A 19,596-nucleotide genomic window follows, 5' to 3' on the forward strand; every position below is an offset into this window, starting at 1 on the left:
ACTGGATTTAAGACAGCCGACTACCTATTCCCATGCTGGTGATTTTTTCCTGCCTCCTGAGGTCTTAGTTTCCAGCTCAGTTCCTGCCATCTCAAGCTAAGTTGTCTTTGCTAATGTTCTCATTTGATTTGGTTTTGTCTATTCAGTTTTGTGTGGTCAGCTAGCCCCGGCTGGGGCTGTGCTGAATTTCCACTCTTATGTCACTGTATGTGCCAGTTTGCTTTTTGTCCCTTATTAGATTGGCCTCTTTTTGCTCTGTTCTCAGAATATGCCAGAGTGCTGATATAGTGGGAGAAGTCTAGTGACTTCAGGGTATTTTTTGCTATCAGAAGGTTTGGACATTTTTGCAGGGTTTTTTTTGGCGTGATTGCAGACAGTATCTTTCCTTTCCTGTCCTTTCTAGCTAGTGTGGGCCCCATCGTTTGCTCAGCCTATTTTACTACCTGTGTTTGTGTTTTCATCTTGTCTCACAGTCAATACATGTGTGGGGGCTGTCTATTCCTTTGGGGTCTGCTCTGGGGCAGTTTTAGATTTCCCCTTTTCTTTCTTTAGGCTTATTTAGTCCTCCGGCTGTGATGAGGCATCTAGAATCATCGTAGGTACGCTCCACGGCTGCTGTTAGTTGTGTGGTTAGGATCAGGAGTCTGCAGTCTGCATAGTTACCAACCTCTTTGGTTTTCTGTGACTTGGCTTGGTCTTGTTTTCCTCCTTGGTGACCCATTCATAACACCCCTCGTTGAAAGGGGGAACTGTCGCAATCTATTTTTGGATGCATGGCCACTCTGGTTCCTCTATAATTTAAATGTAGATTTTTTCCTTTCAGATCAGCGATGGTTAGTGTCAGTTTCCCTTGGTGGCAGCTTGCTGCAACTGCAGAGTTGCTAGGTCAACTGATGTGGGTGGAGACCACTCCCACCATCCTTTAAATGGTCACCTGATGCATCAGCTGACTGATGGTGATAGAGTTATTCTATGGAGACCAGCCTTGCAGTTGCAGCTCTCTGGTGTCAGCGCTGTATCAGGTACTTCTGGAGTTCGGAGTCCTGTTTCTGTGTCCTCTGTGGTGTGGAGCTTGGCAGCAGTGTCTGGAATATAAGTGTGGTGTTTTTACCTTGTTGTCACCACCCCCTGTGTTGTACCATCTGCAGTGGTGAAGCTAGCGCCCTTACCAGCCATTGCACTAGCCAGGACAGTGTGAGATGACAGCGAGGGACAAGGTTCGTGACAACAGCAGGGGGAAGGACCCGCTTAGAGCATTAGGAGAGTGCAGGGACAGGCTCAGGTTGAAGCTCAGGAGGTGTCCCATCCCTCATTCTCTATTGGTAGGGCCTTCCTCTCCCCAGTTCCATCCCATTGTGTGTTATTCCGTCAGCTGTCCAGGTTGTTACATTTCGTGACACCAACTGTCTGCTTTAGCTTGGTTGGTTCTCAAAAATGGGGGGACCCCACACCAGTTTTTTAATTTAAATATTGTAAAAACCAGCTTGCTAATGCTGACAGCAGAGGGTTTCAGCCCCCAGCTGTCAGTTTTGCCTGGCTGGTTATCAAAAATATAGAGGAACCCACGCCGTTTTTTTTAAAAAATTATTTACAGCGCAGACTCTGGCTGATGAATACTCCAATCAGCCGCTCCTGCTTTCACTGTTATTAGCGGCGGTTATTATATGGTTATTAGTCCTATCAGCTGATGACACCAGTGACCAAAGGTAACCTTTATACCTCCAACCACAGCTGCGGGCTCACGCTGTCATTTGATAACATGGAAACTGGGGCTCTGACTGGCGGTAATGATTTTACTGCCGATCAGAAGCAGTTTTTGCCACACTGTCATGCACAACATAGCAAAGACATGGTGTTCGGGGGGCCGAACCTGAACAGTAACACAAACTTCCAGGTGAAGTCCATGTTCGGTGTTCGGTACAGATGCCAAACTTTACTGTTCGGGTTTGCCCATCTCTAGATGATTTTGTTCATGGTACATGATAACACTTTTGAGTCGATTGTTTCTGGCTGATGGAAGGATTAGAGAGGTTGGATTTTAAGCTGCTTATCCTTTAGTTCTACAGAGCTCAACTGACTTGTAGGGCAACTGCTATTGCTTCTGTCCCTGTAGAAAATAACGCGGATGCTCAGATTTCTACATACCTTAGGCCACATGAGGCAATTATTCTGCACTGTGTGCTGTCCTTTTAAAAACAGACATTTCACTGACCCAGAAAAGCTAGTAGGGCTATGTAAACATATATATCTAATATATAAAGCTCAATGTGTGTATGTATGTGTATCTGTGTGAATATGCAGGATTGCCATCCGCACCGTCGCAGCTACAGCCACAAAATTTGGCACAGTCACACGTCTGGACCCCGAGAGTGTCCTACGCTATGTTGTGAGGTGAAATTTTAACCCTGCGCATTCGAATTCACCAAACAATTGTGCCCCTAAATTCATAATGGGGAAAAGTGTGCGTGTGTCAAGCCCCGCCCCTCATTATGATGTCATAATGGTTGCCATGGAGACGCCGATGTCATCATAGGTTGCAAGCCCCGCCGCTCATTATGATGTCATAATGGTTGACTATGGGATGGAGGATGTGTGATGGGTATATGGGCAGTGGACTATGGAATGGAGGATATGTATGACAGGTATATGGGCACGGGACTATGGTATGGAGGATGTGTGATGGGTATATGGGCACTGGACTATGGGATGGAGGATATGTATGATGGGTATATGGGCACGGGACTATGGGATGGCGGATATGTATGATGGGTATATGGGCACGGGACTATGGGATGGAGGATATGTATGATGGGTATATGGGCATGGGACTATGAGATGAAGGATGTGTGGGTATATGGGCATGAGGGGCGGGGCTTGCAACCTGTGCTGACATCTGCGTTGCCATGGCAACCATTATGACATCATAATGAGGGGCGGGGCTTGATACACACACAATTTTCCCCATTATGTAGATAGGGGCAAAATTGTTTGGTGAATTGAAACGCTTGGGGTTAAAATTTGACCTCACAACATAGCTTAGGACACTCTCGGGGTCCAGACATATGACTGTGCAAAAATTTGTGGCTGTAGCTGCGACGGTGCGGATGCCAATCCCGGACATACATACACACACACACACATACATACATACATACATACATACATACACACATTGAGCTTTATATATTAGATATGTTCAAAAATGTGAGGGGTGTACTCACTTTTGTGACATACTGTAAGTCTATGGGTGGGTAAAATAAATTAGATGCCATACAGATCTTCTGTGTAGCATCCAATTCTTGTGCAAGCCTAGATAGGTCCACTAGGGTCTTCTGCGCCGTTATTTTGAGACTCATGCTAGGGATCAGATATGTTATATGACCTCTACAGCATTGAGGGCAGTTTAGTAGGACAAAATGATGTTACAGATTACCACGAAAGAATAACTAAACTTTTAATTTTCTTTTCTAAGAATTTTGTCCAGCATGGAAAGTTATAAAACTTTTCCAAACCAACTTGATTAGGATTTGTTTTCATTCCTGTAAAACAATTGCATGTAATTGTCCAAACCCCTGCTTTTCACCAGCATATTTGCCTGCCATTAGCAGCATTTATATCAGAATATCATCATTTGGAGTACAGATGATGGCAGTAAAAAGGTCAGCTCCACAATTTTGTCCCCACGAACTATGAGGATAAACTGCTACAGGTGATTGTTCTGAAAAGCACAGCACAGAGGAGTAGGAGTGTGTTCTGATATCCATGTAGATGAAAGCAGACAAGGATAATGGGGAAAGGCATGGGTTTGGAAGCCATTCACATGCAACTTTTTATTTACAGGAATGATGACAAATTCCCTATTGAAGTAATTTGCAAAGTTTCATAACTTTCCATTCTGAGCAAAATTATAAAAATAAAATGAACGTTTACTCTTTAGCCGTTTAGTGAAAAGAAACATTACATATTTATATATTATATGTTGTTGCTGGATATGTAATATAATATAAAAAAGGTGAATTAGCAGCCAGACACTCTTAAGAATGACAGCAATTTTTCTCATGGGAATGAAATAATAGTAAAGGACCAAATATCCCTCTGGCAATAAAGGCAGATTATTCTAAAATCTGGAAGTCCAAACCGCTAGGGGACAAAAGTAAGCTGAAATTCTATATCAGACACCACCCATGCTAAAACAAGGTCTACAAGTGATGTCAACTAGAAAACTTCCATGAAATTGTGTGCTGTTCTCAAAAATCATTACAAAGTCTTTAATTTGAACTAACAGAATTTCAATAGCCAAGGGAGCCAAAACAAATGAGAAACGGAAACATATGCCGGGGTGGATGCGACTAGTGCTCAAGGTACAAATCTGAAGTTTCATATACCGGTTGGTTTAAAAGAAAATCACTTGATATTGTATACATCAGTATCTTAAAGTCATTTTTGTGACTGGAATGCAGCATAAACATTTTCCCTTTCCCTTTGCTAAATTGAATGTTAAGAAAACAATTTTGATTTGGGCAAAATAATGAGGGGAAGAATATGAGAGCTGTCCAAACTGCATCTAATTTGTAAATAACAAGAAGATAGCACGCAGAACCTAACCAGAGTAGTCAGGGTTACTGGAAGTTACACCAGAAGAGAAAAGATTTATAAACAGTGGTGATCCAGAATGTACGAGCCCGTCTGTTGCGGCTAGTCCTGTCTCATGCCATAGTGCTACTTTACAAAACAAAACTCCAATGGAATGTTTTATGTAAATACCACTGGCACCGTATCATGGTTAAAACTTGAGGATTCTTAAGGTCTACACTATTAAAGTGTATTTTACTTAACAAAAAACGTAATCACATTGAAACATTTTAAAAAATGAATTTCACAGACAGACGTATAGCAGGTTTGAATTTCCCATTCTGCTAAAGAAAATTTTCTAAAACACCGTACTAAGCAAACAGAGAAATAAAGTTTATCAAGTGCTTACGGATCTTGGTCAATAGCAAGAGAAGCATTCCCTACTTAGACATGGCAACTTCCAGTTATCTGTTTGAGCCATATACTTAGTGCCAAAAATCAGATTTGACCCTATTATAAGAAAAGAAGGAAACCTTACCAAAAAATAAAGAAAAAAAACAAAAGGAGTCCTTCGCACTTAGGGGCAGATTTACTAAACTGACCTAAAGGGGTAGCCCCACGAACAAAAGTTCAGTATATTCAATAGATCTTGGAATAATAATACTTTTTGGATGTGTTTAAATAAAATGTTCCTGTGCTGAGATGATCTTATAAATGTTCCCCTTGCTGTGTACTGTGTAATGGCTGTGTCTCACCATTATTTAAACACATCCAATTGTGGAAGTTATTATTATTCCACGATCTATAGATTAAAATAAGCTTTTGTCCCTGGGAAAACCCCTATAATGGCAGGCGATATAAAACTTGATTGTTTTATAATGCGCCAAATATAACATAGTGGCTCACGTTGTTTGAAAATGCATGTTTACACTGTCTTATCTAACTGTGCATCATCTATTAGTTAATTTACTGGATGTGATGTGAGGTATATAAAACAATCTCTTTATCCATTGGCATTAATATGGAGTTTGGGTCACCCCTTTACAGCAAAAACAGTTTCCTCTCTTCTGGGAAGACTTTCTACAAGATTTTAAGCTATGTAGGGATTCTGCAACTCTCTGCCGCGGGAAATACACTAGAATTCCGCATGCGTAATTCCCACGAATTTCCCACGATTACCCGCTACGTCATCAAAGGTCATTGTCGCAAGGCATCGCTGGGAACAGGACTTGCCGGGAGCATCGCTGAGGCCTGGGGACGCTGCGTGGGACGCCGGAAGGTGAGAATAGCACGATTTTTTATTTTAATTCTTTTTTATATCAGGGATATGGTACCCAGGGCCTGGAGGACAGTCTCCTCTCCCAACCATGGGTACCATCCGCACATTTTCCGCTAACTTTGCGCAATTTTTGCCCCTCACATGTGTAATGTGAGTCACTAATGTTGGCTGTGAATCACCGTTTTAGTTCATCCCAAAAGTATTTGATGCGGTTGAAACCATTTCTCTCTATGGGACAGTCAAATTCTTCAACTTCAAACTCACAGAACCATACCTTTAGCAACCATGCTTTGTGAGCAGAGGCTCAGTCATACTGCAACACAGAAGCGCCTTTCCCAAACTGATTGAAACATACAATTGTCCAAAATGTCTTGGTGTGCTGAAGACTAAGGGTGCTTTCACATTGAATTCTGTGAGGCAAAAGTCCGAAGTCCTATGCTGAAGCTGCTACATATACATCACAGGAGACAGTGGGGGCATATACAGCTCAGGAGACTCTGGGGCCATATACATCACATGAGTTGCTGGAGCTATATACATCACAGGACATGCTAGAGCCAAATACATCACATTTCCCTGACAAAAACTTGCGCCAGAGATTTGGCGTTAGGCAAAGCAGGTAAAGCAATAAAATGACACATTTTGCTGAATCTGTGCACCACCAGGATTACAGTGTTCACTGTAGACACAAGTAGGTCCATAATACAATCAAATGAAAAGTGAGTCCAAGGTCTGCTGGGAATCTCCAGTGGTTGGAAACCCCTGACGGACAAGTATGTGAGGTTTTAGAACGCGCACAGATATTGCAGGAAGCTTCATACTCCCAAACATCCTTATGAGCACCTGGTCACCAAAAACGCCAAGTAAGTAGATCCGCGGTGGCCAAATTCCCAGGATGTCCAGCCAACACTGTATAATGATGTTAACTGAGGACCCTAAGATGGAGACTGACTGTAAGGAATAGTTTACCAAGTGGATAGGTAGCAAGGGCATCCATCCTCTCTTTCAAGATTGGAACATATAGATGCTATCACTACCCCCTTTTGGAGAATAGGAACCGGTTTGCACTCATCTCCTCCCCCAGGAAAGCAATGGGACAGGGAATCTGCCTTAACGTTTTTGCTCCCTGGCCTAAAAGTAACAAAAAAGTTAAACCTGGTAAAAAAAAAATAATGCCCATCTTGCCTGTCGTGGTGTAAGACATTTCGCCGACTGTAAGTATGCCAGATTTTTATGATCTGTGATAACCATCACTGGGTGAACCACTCCCTCCATGAAATGACGCCACTCATCAAATGCCCATTTGATAGCTAAGAGTTCCCTATTACCAATATCATAATTGCTCTCAGCTGCTGACAGTTTCTTGGAAAAAATAAGAACACGGTTGCCATTTACCAGGAAGCACACCATGCGATAATACAGCCTCCACTCCCACCTCAGATGCTTCGACCTTCACAATGAAAGGCTGAGAGACATCAGGCTGGACAAGAATCGGCGGATAAGCAAAACACCTTTTCAGTGTGTCAAATACCTCCCTGTCAGGACTGGACCACTTGGAGAAGTCCGTCCCCTTTTTGGTCATATCTGTGAGAGGTTTGGCTACTACCAAAAAGTTCTTTATGAATTTACGGTAATAGTTGGCGAAACCCAAGAATCTTTGTAATGCCTTCAAATCCTATGGACGATCTCAATCCAATACCGCCCGGACTTTCACTGGATCCATGCGAAAATCGGTGGCAGACAATACATATCCGAGGAAAGAGATCTCGGCAACCGAGAACATACACTTCTCAGGTTTAACATACAATTTATTGTCACGCAGTATGTGTAAGACCTGCCTAACATGTCCCTGGTTTGTCTCCAGTTCAGGTGAAAAGATGAGAATATCGCCAGATAGATAACAATGAACCTGCCTACCAGGTGACTAAAGATGTAATTAATTAATAAAGTGCTGAAAGACAGCGGGGGGCGTTCGTCAACCCAAAAGGCATCACCAGGTTCTCATAGTGCCCTTCAGGCCTATTGAACACAGTTTTCCACTCATCCCCCTCCTTAATACTGATTAGGTTATACGCCCCCCTGAGGTCCATCTTAGAGAACCATTTTTCCCCAACAATCTGATTAAAGAGGGCAGGGATCAGGAGAAGTGGATGCGGATCACGGACAGTTTTCTCATTGAGTTCCCGGAAATCCAGGCAAGGATGTAACCCCCCATCTTTTTCTCTTGTCAAAAAAGAACCCCGCAGCAATGGGGGATGAGGATGGTCTGATATGACTTTTAATCAGACTTTCCATAATATAGTCCTTTATGGCCTGCCTCTCTGGACCAGAGATGTTATATAGTCTGCTCTTGGCAGCTTGGCTCCAGGAACCAGATTGATGGCACAATCATAAGGGTGATTGGGAGAAAGTTCTTTGCATCCCTGCTGAGAAAACACATCCCCAAAGTCTGTCAGGTAATTGGGCACAGACTGGGTATCCACCCCTACCAGCTAGGTATCCAAGCAGTGTCCTTGACAGTAAGTACTCCACTTATCCACCTCCTGTGTCTGCCAATCGATCACAGGATTGTGCAAAGCAAGCCAAGGAAGTCCCAGTACCACAGGTGAGGTCAAGCCCTCAAACACGTAACAATTTAACACCTCAGTGTGTATGGCCCCCACCTGTAGCTGTAAGTCATGGAACACCTGCATAAAGTGCCCCTGTTTTAGGGGGGTGGAGTCAATGGCAATAAGTGGTATAGTTCTAGACAATGTATGTGGGATGAAGCCTTGGTCCCGAACAAGCTTAGCGTCGGCCAAATGAAACCCAACCCCACTGTCCAGGAAGGCATAAACTTCCACATTATTTCCACCCATGTGTAAAGTAGCAGGTAAAAAAATGACAAAAAGATGACCGTGGGACTACACGGTATCCGTGCTTCCTATGCACCACCAGCCAAGACAGGTGAGCTGGTTAATTTCTGCATTGCAGTAAAAAAAAAATAGGTCTTACCTACAGAGGTAATAAGTACACCCTGGTTGCCAACCTCCCCGCAACACGGGCCCACTAGTTTTCCAGCGGTTGTTTTAAATTGAAGTCGGTAAGGACATTTGCTCACAAAATGACCTTTTTGGCCACAACAGAAACACACACCTCCCTTACGCCGGACAACCGTCAATTTACCAGGTTAAGATACGGCACCCACCTGCATGGGTTCCACAGTTGGCTCAGTGAGGACCACTCTCAACCCTGGACCTCCCGCCTGGAGGTGACTCCTTATGTCTCTGGCGAAGACGGAGATCAACCCGGATTGCCAGAGACATGGATGCCTCAAGGGAGGCAGGAGTCTCATAGAGAGCTAAAGCATCTCTTACTCTCACTGAGAGGCCCTCACAGAACTGACTGCAGAGGGCTGAGTCATTCCACCTAGTGTCTGTGGCCCGTCTCCGGAACTCGGAGCAATATTCCTCCGCCAGGTGGTCTCCTTGCTGGAGTTGGCATGGAGAGGACTCAGCAAGGGTGACACAGTAGGGATCATCATACACAAGCCCCAGAGCCTGAAAAAATCCCTCTACCGTCAGGACTGACTGTGAGTCAGACGGGAGAGAAAACGCCCATGCATGTGGATTCCCCTGGAGGAGCGAGATAACTATCCCCACCCATTGCTCCTCTGTACCTGAGGATACAGGACGCAGCCTGAAAAAGTTTGCAGGCCTCACGGAACACAGCAAACTTGTCAATCCCCCCCTCCCAGAGAACCTGTCCGGTAATGCGACCTTGGGCTCCTCAATGGTTTTTCTGGAGGGAGAGATCTCCACACCAGATGTAATAAGGTGCTATGAAACCACTGTGCCCAAATCCACCACTTCCTGACTGAGCTGCTACAACTGCAAAGTCAGATCAGAGAATGGATCCATCATGGATCAGAAAAATTGATTGCGGTCAGAGTTAAAGTCATGATTCGACTGACGAGTGACCTGGGACCAGGGGGGCATCTTTCCTGGCACTAACACTAGGGGGCACCCTAGCTCGCCCTGTTCCCTAGGATACTTCAGATGCCGTGGATACCGGTGCCTCCACCCTTGCCTTATCTCCTAGTACAGCCCTTCGTCTGTCTCCTTCCCCACCCGGGGAAGAGAGGCGCTACTGTGTACTGAATTACACCAACCCGACAGACAGGGTACAATGACAAGGGTAAACTGAAAACTGATTGCTGAGGCAGTAGCATAGATCAGTTTATTAGTTTGAGTTATGGTGGTAGTGTATTGATGCAAGTGCTCTTTTGGCATCTTCTAGCATACTGTCCGGTTGTGTTTCCTTGAGCCTTGGCAGTCGATCTCTGGTATTGATGGTATTTAGTTTATCTAAGAACTTCTGTTTCAGACCAGCTGCAGTGCTCTCTAGTTGCAGGGTTGGATCAGGAATTTCAGGGAGATGCACATGTTGTTCTTCCAGGTCTTCATATGGGGTGGATCTGCAGTGCAGTTGATCCATCTCAAGTTGCGATAATAGCTTTCTCTTTATGATATTGAAATGTTGGGTGACTAGTTGTTTCTCAGTAAGTGGACATGCAGGTCTTATATCCGTCCAGAGTTTCCTCATATGCTTCATATATCCTCTCTCGTTTGGTCTGCTGTTATAGTAGCATTTCATCAGATCCAGGTTCTCTTGCCTTGTTTATGTATGGTTTGTTCCAGTAGCCCATTTATCATCAGATTGTCCTTGTTTCTTGACATCTGACGCATACCTTGTTAATCCGGGCGACGTCCGAGCTGGCATTACTCTTTGTTTATGACACTCATGTTTATTGAGGTAGGCACTATTGTGTTAGTAGTCTTTCCCAATGACCACTACTGGTATATTATTTCCAACAGGGTAAAGCTGGGATTTGAATCCCAGTCTCTCCCACATTGGTGATTGTGCACTTTTAACAGCTATAATAGCACCTATGGTAGGTATTATAGTGTAAGGTGCCGTAGTATATAATTTAGGAGCCTCAACAGGGCAGATAAGTACGCCTGCGCAGGAGCGCAATGCCAAGGATACCTTGTGCATGATGCAGGTCATCCACACGAAGCAAGCAGGAGGACGGCATCGCAAGAAGATGAGAGGCACCAGACCAAGAAGAGTGACACCCCTTGGACCGGACCGCCCCGCAGGTGAGTATAATAAAAGTTATTTTTCTCCTCTTACAGGTCGGGCTGGGGGCAGATATACAGCATTATAGAAAGCTGCATATCAGCCCTGAAAGGTGATGGCCGTAACTCTTATCAGCCAAACCTGGTGACAGGTTCCATTTAATGCAACAATATATTAAATGATCCCCAGTCACATGAACTGGTACAATTTACATTACTTATTCTCTATGGAAAATGTGCCCTAGCAGCTTGTTGCAAAGGGGGCTAAGCAGCCAGACCCTTTACTGGGTTAAGGATGGGAAATAGGAAAGTTGGCTAGCTGTACTTAACACCTTTAAATTAACTCATTTTAGTTTATTTACTTAGACTGCTTTGAAAACCATAAGGATGTTGTAACGCTAGGGGTACCTAAGATAGAGAGTGGACCCTCTGGATCGCGGATCCGGAGCCCCAGGGTCGAGCACACCAGGTGAAGACCGACCCCTATACAGGGATCGTTTGGGGCAGGACCACAGAGGACGGAGGCGCGACAGCCGGAACCAAGAGGGACGGCTCCACGGACAGAAGGAGAGGGAAGGCAATGGTACGTGGGAGGACCTAGATGGGCAGAAGGAGGAGGACGGCACCGGAGATGGGAGACAGTGCACAGGCAGGCTGGGAGGGAAGGACGCAGGAGACAGGGAGCGACAGGGAGTGTCAGGCGGAACGCGGAAAGCTACAGTAGAACTGTAGAGGCCAGAGAGTGCAGGAAAACTACACGATCGTCAGGCGTCCTCCTAACTGCGAGGACGCCTGAAGTACAGCAGCCCCCGGATGCTCGTCACCCAAACCCGCCCTTCGGCGCCGCCCATCGCAGGGGAGACCAGGCCCGCCCCTCAGCGCCGCCCATCATGGAAGAGAGAGGAAAGACGGCGGCGAGCGCGAACCAGGGGGCGGGAAGGAGGAGCCGAGGAGAAGAGGAACTGACGGCGGGCACGTGACCGAGCGGGAGCGCGCAGGTGAGGGGATGCCGCAGCGGCCGCCGCAGCAAAAGGGGCATCGGCGGGCATAACCGCCGATGTCACAGTACCTCCCCCCTTACGGCGTCCCTTAGCGAGATTGGCCAAAAACTTTTTTAGAATGCGAGGGGCGTTGATATTCTCCCGGGGCTCCCAGGACCTCTCCTCGGGACCAAAACCCACCCAATCGATAAGAAAAAGGGTCTTACCCCGGGCTTTTTTCATAGCCAAGATGTCCTTGACCTCGAAGACGTTATCAGAGATGGCAGGAGGAGGAACGATGGAAACCGGTTGGAACCGGTTCAGGACTACGGGTTTCAGGAGCGAGACATGGAAGGCGTTGGGCACCCGGAGCGAAGCAGGCAACCTTAGTTTGTAAGCCACGGCATTAATACGTCCAATCACCTCAAACGGTCCAATGTACCGAGGACTCAGCTTGTAAGAGGGAACTCTCAGACGGATATGTCGAGTTGAAAGCCAGACCTTGTCACCAGGATGGTACGGGGGTACGTCCTTCCGTCTCTTGTCTGCATGCTTCTTGATTCGGTCGTTGGCACTTTTGAGCGCATCCCGGGTCTCTCTCCAAATCTGCGAGAATTTTTTAGCAAGAGAATCAGCTGCGGGTACCTCGGTAGAGGTAGAAAAAGGCAATGGAATACTTGGGTTCTGACCGGTTACCACAAAAAAAGGTGACCTGGTGGTAGATTCACTGGGATGATTATTGTGTGAGAATTCAGCCCAAGGTAAGAGCGCAACCCAGTCGTCCTGATGAGCGTTGGTAAAGTGACGTAGGAAGGTGGTTAACCCCTGATTAATTCGTTCCACTTGCCCGTTGGTCTGAGGATGATATGCGGAAGAAAAGTCGAGAGATGTACCCATAAGCCGGCAAAGTGCCCTCCAGAAGCGGGAGGTGAACTGGACCCCCCGATCCGACAGAATCCGCTGAGGAAGACCATGCAGCCTGAAGACCTGGTGGATGAAGATCTCAGCCAACTTTGGGGCGGACGGTAGTCCCGATAAGGGAATAAAATGGGCCATCTTAGAAAAGCGATCTGCCACGACTAAGATGGTGGTACATCCGGCCGAGCGGGGCAAATCGGTCACAAAGTCCATGGCGATCTGTTGCCAGGGGGCTTCAGGAACTGGCAACGGATGAAGAAGACCGGCGGGCAAGGTCCTAGCCACCTTGTTCTGGGCACAGATTGTGCAAGAGGCCACGTAGTCCATCACATCCTGGCGAAGCGTAGGCCACCAATAATACCGGGAAAGCAGGAAGAGAGTCTTCTTGGTCCCCACGTGTCCAGCAATTTTGGAGGAATGTCCCCAGCACAACACCTCTATACGTTTGCCTGGAGGGACGAAGGTCTTACCGGGCGGAGGGGTAGCAAAATTCACAGGAGCCACGGTGATCATCCTGGAAGGCTCGATGATACAGGATGGGATTTCGTCCCTCTCTGAAGACTGCAACGACCTGGAAAGGGCATCGGCCTTGATGTTCCTATTACCCGGTCGGAAGTGAAGTTGGAAGTCAAAGCGGGAAAAAAACAAGGCCCACCTGGCTTGTCGGGCATTGAGCCTTTGGGCGGATTGCAGATAGGCCAGGTTTTTGTGGTCTGTGAGGATGGTAAAGGGATGTACAGCTCCCTCGAGTAAATACCGCCATTCAGTTAAGGCCATCTTAATGGCCAGTAATTCACGGTCTCCAATGGAGTAGTTGCACTCCGCCGGTGAAAAGATTTTAGAGAAAAAACCGCATGGAACCAGCCGTCCGGACGAAGCCTGCTGGGACAAGACCGCCCCAGCTCCAGTGGAGGAGGCATCCACTTCCAGGACAAAGGGTCTGCTGGCCACAGGCCGATGCAAAATGGGTGCTGAGGCAAAAGAACGTTTCAGAGTTTGGAAAGCTTCCTCCGCTTCAGGGGACCAGCTGTTGGTCTTCGTTCCTTTACGGGTCAGGTTCGTGATGGGTTTGGTAACCGTGGAAAAGTGAGGCACAAACTGGCGGTAATAGTTTGCGAACCCAAGAAACCGCTGGATGGCCTTAATCCCCACAGGACGAGGCCACTTGAGAACCGCATCGAGTTTTTCGGGATCCATGCTTAGACCGGAGTCGGAAACGACATATCCCAAGAAGGGTAGTGACGACTGCTCAAAAAGGCATTTCTCGATCTTGGCGTAGAGTTGGTTCTCTCGGAGACGATGCAAGACCAAGCGTACACTCCTGCGATGAGAAGGCAGATCGGGGGAGAAAACGAGGATGTCGTCCAGGTAGATGACAACACAAGAATAGAGTAGATCCCGGAATACCTCATTGATAAATTCTTGGAACACAGCGGGGGCATTGCAAAGGCCAAATGGCATGACTAGATATTCATAATGCCCGTCACGAGTATTGAAGGCCGTTTTCCACTCGTCCCCAGCACGGATTCGGACCAAATTGTAGGCTCCCCGCAGGTCTAACTTCGTGAAGATCCGGGCTCCTCTCAACCGGTCAAAAAGCTCCGGAATCAACGGAAGAGGGTAACGATTCTTGATGGTGATTTTGTTCAGGCCCCGGTAATCAATGCAAGGCCGCAGTGATCCATCTTTCTTCCGGACGAAGAAAAAACCTGCGCCTGCAGGAGAGGAAGACTTTCGGATAAACCCCTTGGAGAGGTTTTCGTGGATATATTCCGTCATGGCAGTGGTCTCGGCTGGAGAGAGAGGGTATGTTCTACCTCTGGGAGGAATCGCTCCAGGCATCAGGTCGATGGGGCAGTCATAAGACCGGTGCGGTGGCAGGGAATCCGCCTCTCTTTTGCAGAAAACATCAGCATAAGCGTGATATGGCACAGGAAGACCAGGGAGGTCTGTAGGCTTGCGCTGAGGCTGGGGACGAACCAGGTTACGTAAACAGCTTGCATGGCAGGCGTGCCCCCAGCGCAGGATCTCTCCGGAGCGCCAATCGATAACAGGCTCATGCCGCCTGAGCCAAGGTAGCCCCAAAAGAATGGCGTGGGACAACTGAGGCAAGACATAAAAGGCAATCCTTTCAGAGTGGAGGGCGCCAACTTGCAGGTTTACTTCAGTGGTTACCGAGGTGACGAGCCCAGGAAGAGGTTTGCCGTCAACGGAGGTGATTGCTCGAGGATTACTTAGGACGACCACGGGAATCTGGAGCCTGTCCACCTCCTCCTGGTGGATGAAGTTGCCTGCCGCGCCCGAGTCCACATACGCCTCCACAGAGCTACGCCCCCGTCCTGAAATAAGCAGAGCTGAAACAGTAAGTGGAAGAGAGGGGGTAGAATCACCTAGGGGGCCCTCTCCTACCTGGCCTAGGCGGATGCGTTTCCCGGTCTCTCAGGACAAGTGCGTATGAAGTGGTTGGCCCCTCCACAATAGAGACAGAGTCCCTTGGACATTCTCTCCCTACGCCGTTGTTCAGACAACTTGATGCGATCAACTTGCATGGGCTCAGGAGCGGTGTTACTAGGAGGGGCAACGGTGCGCGGAATAGGAGCTTGGTATAACCTAAAGGACCTCTTCTCCCTAGCCGACTCTCGGGCGCGCTCCTGAAAACGCAGATCAATACGAGTAGCCAAGGAGATGAGGTCCTCCAGGGTGGTAGGGAGGTCACGCCCGGCCAACTCGTCTTTGATTTTACCAGAAAGTCCTCTCCAAAACGCACCAACCAGGGCTTCATTATTCCACCCCAGCTCCGAGGACAAGGTCCGAAAACGGATGGCGTATTGCCCTACCGTAAGGGACCCCTGGCAGAGGTTAAAAAGGGCCTCAGTGGAGGAAGCAAGGCGTCCAGGTTCATCGAAAACCTTGCGAAATGTCTCCAAAAAACACTGGATGTTGGTCACCACCGGGTCATCCCTCTCCCATAATGGATTCACCCAAGCCAACGCCTCCCCCTCAAGGTGGGAGATTATAAAGGCCACTTTAGCACGGTCCGTAGGATACTGTTGGGGCGAAAGATCAAAGTGCAATCTGCACTGATTTAAAAATCCCCTACACAATTTTGGGTCCCCACAGTACCTGGGTGGTTTACCGAGACGGGGAGGGGGAGTGGAGACGGTGTCCCGGGCTAGGGTGGAAGCGGCCGTAGAGGACTGCAAAGAAAGCAGCCTATCATCCACGGAGGCCATATACCCCAAAATGTGAGACTGAGCATCGCGCTGTTGTGCGAGCTCCTGCTGGAGACTGACTAATAGGGGTGCGTGTGCTGGGTCTGCGGTCTGAAGAGCGGAGAGCCGGGTGTCCATGGACTTCATGAATGACATGATACGGTTCTGATTTTCTCTAAGGAAGAGCAGTTCCTTTTGAGTGGCAGCCGCGGCACCGGCGGGGCCCATGGCCTGACGATACTGTAACGCTAGGGGTACCTAAGATAGAGAGTGGACCCTCTGGATCGCGGATCCGGAGCCCCAGGGTCGAGCACACCAGGTGAAGACCGACCCCTATACAGGGATCGTTTGGGGCAGGACCACAAAGGACGGAGGCGCGACAGCCGGAACCAAGAGGGACGGCTCCACGGACAGAAGGAGAGGGAAGGCAATGGTACGTGGGAGGACCTAGATGGGCAGAAGGAGGAGGACGGCACCGGAGATGGGAGACAGTGCACAGGCAGGCTGGGAGGGAAGGACGCAGGAGACAGGGAGCGACAGGGAGTGTCAGGCGGAACGCGGAAAGCTACAGTAGAACTGTAGAGGCCAGAGAGTGCAGGAAAACTACACGATCGTCAGGCGTCCTCCTAACTGCGAGGACGCCTGAAGTACAGCAGCCCCCGGATGCTCGTCACCCAAACCCGCCCTTCGGCGCCGCCCATCGCAGGGGAGACCAGGCCCGCCCCTCAGCGCCGCCCATCATGGAAGAGAGAGGAAAGACGGCGGCGAGCGCGAACCAGGGGGCGGGAAGGAGGAGCCGAGGAGAAGAGGAACTGACGGCGGGCACGTGACCGAGCGGGAGCGCGCAGGTGAGGGGATGCCGCAGCGGCCGCCGCAGCAAAAGGGGCATCGGCGGGCATAACCGCCGATGTCACAGATGTGATATTGAGAATTGTTGTTTTGTCTGTTTTTTTTTCTCAGTAAGTATAAATAACTGTGCAGCCTGGTTTTATAAACTCTCCCTTTTAGTCCAGATTATATTTAGTATAATTAGGTGGTATATCTTTATTCTATGAGAGAACATTGACAGCCTCCTGTGTCTTCTGGAACTCCTCAAACGCAATACTTTTTTTTTTAGAAGTCTGATAATGCCAAAGTGATTCACTTTGACATTTAAGACTGTGCGTCATGCAATATAACGGATGTTCTAATTCAGGATTAGGCAACTGAAATCTCGCTATGTGGTTTGGCAATTACTCCAGGTCTATCTGCCAGTGATTGCTGGGAGCTGTAGTTCAGAGACAGTGTAAATCTCACAAGTGACATCATTAATTCAAATTTCTTGAGGATACATCCAGTAGCAAAGTATACAGTATGCACAAGCAGGTATAGCCTTTGTCCATTTTAAAAAGGATTTTTTATTATTATTATTATTTAAACTGAGCACATTATCCAGTTCATGCTACTTCACTGATTTTAGAGCAGTTTTTATTTTTCTTCTGTGTTTCTGTTTCAAAGTTATACCCCGGAAATAGAGGCGTCATTTTCCCTCCAACCAACTTGGGATAAATCACAAAACTGCTCTGTGGGCATTTGTTTTTTCTCCCCTGGTCACTCAATGAGAAGAGAAGTTCTGTGGCACATGTCTAGTTAGTTGAAAGGAACATTTTAACCTTAATTGATAGGGCGACATAACTTTGAAATGGAGGCGTATAGGATCAAAATATAGGATAGGATTCCGGCAGCTAAACAGGAAAGGGTTCTTTACAGTTAGAGCAGTCAGATTGTGGAATGACGACCACAAGAGGTAGTAATGGCAGACACTATAACAGCTTTTAAAAAAGGGCTGGACAATTTCCTTGATACACTTAATATTGCGGTTTAAAGTTATATTAGTGACAAAATGTACAACTGGTGGAGTAAGGTTGAACTTAATGGACCGAAGTCTTTTTTTCAACCTACGTAACTATGTAAAGCAAAAGTTCCAGAATTAGTGGAGCAGCAACAATTGAAGGAGGTATTCAGTTTAAATAAAAAAAACATAGTGAAAGGTCCTCTTATATTAATTGATATGTTCTTAAAAATATCATCATATACATACATATGTATCTACCAACAGGCTATTATGTTCACCATGTAAATATCTGTCTTGTTTTTGCAAACTAAAAACTAATATTATTTGCTTTTAGGAAATCTGGTGCTATTGGATCTCGGTTAACTGGGGCTGGATGGGGAGGTTGCACTGTGTCCATGGTCCCTGCAGACAAGCTGAATGTGTTCCTAACCAACGTACAAGATATGTATTACAAAACTGATGGCCGTCGATCGGCAATGCTGAAACAGAGTCTGTTTGCCACAAAGCCCGGAAGTGGAGCCGTGGTAATTGTCGAGACCTTATGAACAGTCTTGTAGGGTTTATGTTTCTGTTATGTAGTGAAATGCATAGATGTGGTAGACGTAACGCTGCAAAGCTCATAAATGATGTCTTAGAATATAAAGGCCTAGTATCCAGTGATGACCTACAAATGGATGATTAGTATATGGACATGATTAATAGCATATTTTGCAAAGCTCACTGTAATAAAACTGGAATTAAAGAATTAATTTCAAAATAATCTTTAATTGTTTGAAAGTAAGAAGAAAAAAATGACATAATGAAAGTTGGCTTCAACATAAAGACATTAAAGCATTACTAATGTTTGCTCAGTGATTTGTTCATGCTCGTTGTCAGCATCAAGAACATCTTGTATGGTCAGATTCCTTTTTCTGAAAAGTTTACTGGAAAACGGCATCTTTTGCTATTTAAAAGAGAAAAAAGAACAAGTTTATTAAGTAAATTGATACATAGCGCATGAGTCTTGAAAGTAATAAAGTGCAAGACTGTAAAAACAGTAAGACATATGTTCTATCAAGATTAATTTGTACCGAAAATGACATCATTGCTGACCCAACAGGAAAAGATATGTGCGGTAACTAAGTAGAGCAGAGGATTTCAATTAAGTATCTATTAGTTTGTTCCCTTTCAGAGTTAACAACAGGTAGGCTTGAAGCCGTTGTCCACCACCAAAAGAATGATTCAACTGTACAATGATTTCACCATCCTCCATATAATGAAGTTGCAGTAATTTCATAACCCCTTTACCCCTCCCCCCCAAGCCAGTTTTCACCTTCATGACCAGGCCAAATTTCACAATTCACTTCATGGAGTAATATCTCTTGAACACTTCAATGGATCCCATTGATTCTGTTTTTTGGTGAAATATTGTATTTCATGATAGTGGTAGCCTTTGTTCAATCTGACTTGCGTTTATTTGGAAAAACTTTTAATTCTGCCATTAAATCAAAGAGTTATATGACACAAAATAGTTAATATTTACCACATGTCTAATTTACATCTGCATAATTTTCATAATTTTTTAAACACATTTTTTTGTTAGAGTAAGGGTTAAAATTTGATCAGCAATTTTTCAATTTTTCCAACATATTTTAAAAAAACATTTAGGGACTACATCACATTTGAAGTGACTCTGAGGGGC

General features: G+C 46.4%; 2 protein-coding genes across 4 annotated transcripts in view; one reads left to right on the forward strand and one right to left on the reverse strand.

Annotated features, from left to right (window-relative positions):
• The window catches only part of GALK2 (galactokinase 2), a 400,864-nt gene extending 382,112 nt beyond the window's left edge, over positions 1–18,752 (forward strand). For all 3 annotated transcript variants that reach the window (XM_073568463.1, XM_073568464.1, XM_073568465.1), the window contains one exon: positions 18,250–18,752. In XM_073568463.1, the coding sequence (XP_073424564.1) occupies positions 18,250–18,460 (211 nt within the window). In that variant the 3' untranslated portion in view covers positions 18,461–18,752. The remainder of the gene's footprint in view (positions 1–18,249) is intronic.
• FAM227B (family with sequence similarity 227 member B) overlaps positions 18,742–19,596 on the reverse strand; it is a 1,066,637-nt gene continuing 1,065,782 nt past the window's right edge. The window contains 1 exon segment of the mRNA XM_073568466.1: positions 18,742–18,858. Within this exon segment, the coding sequence (XP_073424567.1) occupies positions 18,742–18,858 (117 nt within the window).

This window comes from Dendrobates tinctorius, unplaced genomic scaffold, assembly GCF_039654945.1.
Source record: "Dendrobates tinctorius isolate UK_male_01 unplaced genomic scaffold, ASM3965494v1 ptg000022l, whole genome shotgun sequence".
Taxonomy (NCBI): Eukaryota; Metazoa; Chordata; class Amphibia; order Anura; family Dendrobatidae; genus Dendrobates; species Dendrobates tinctorius.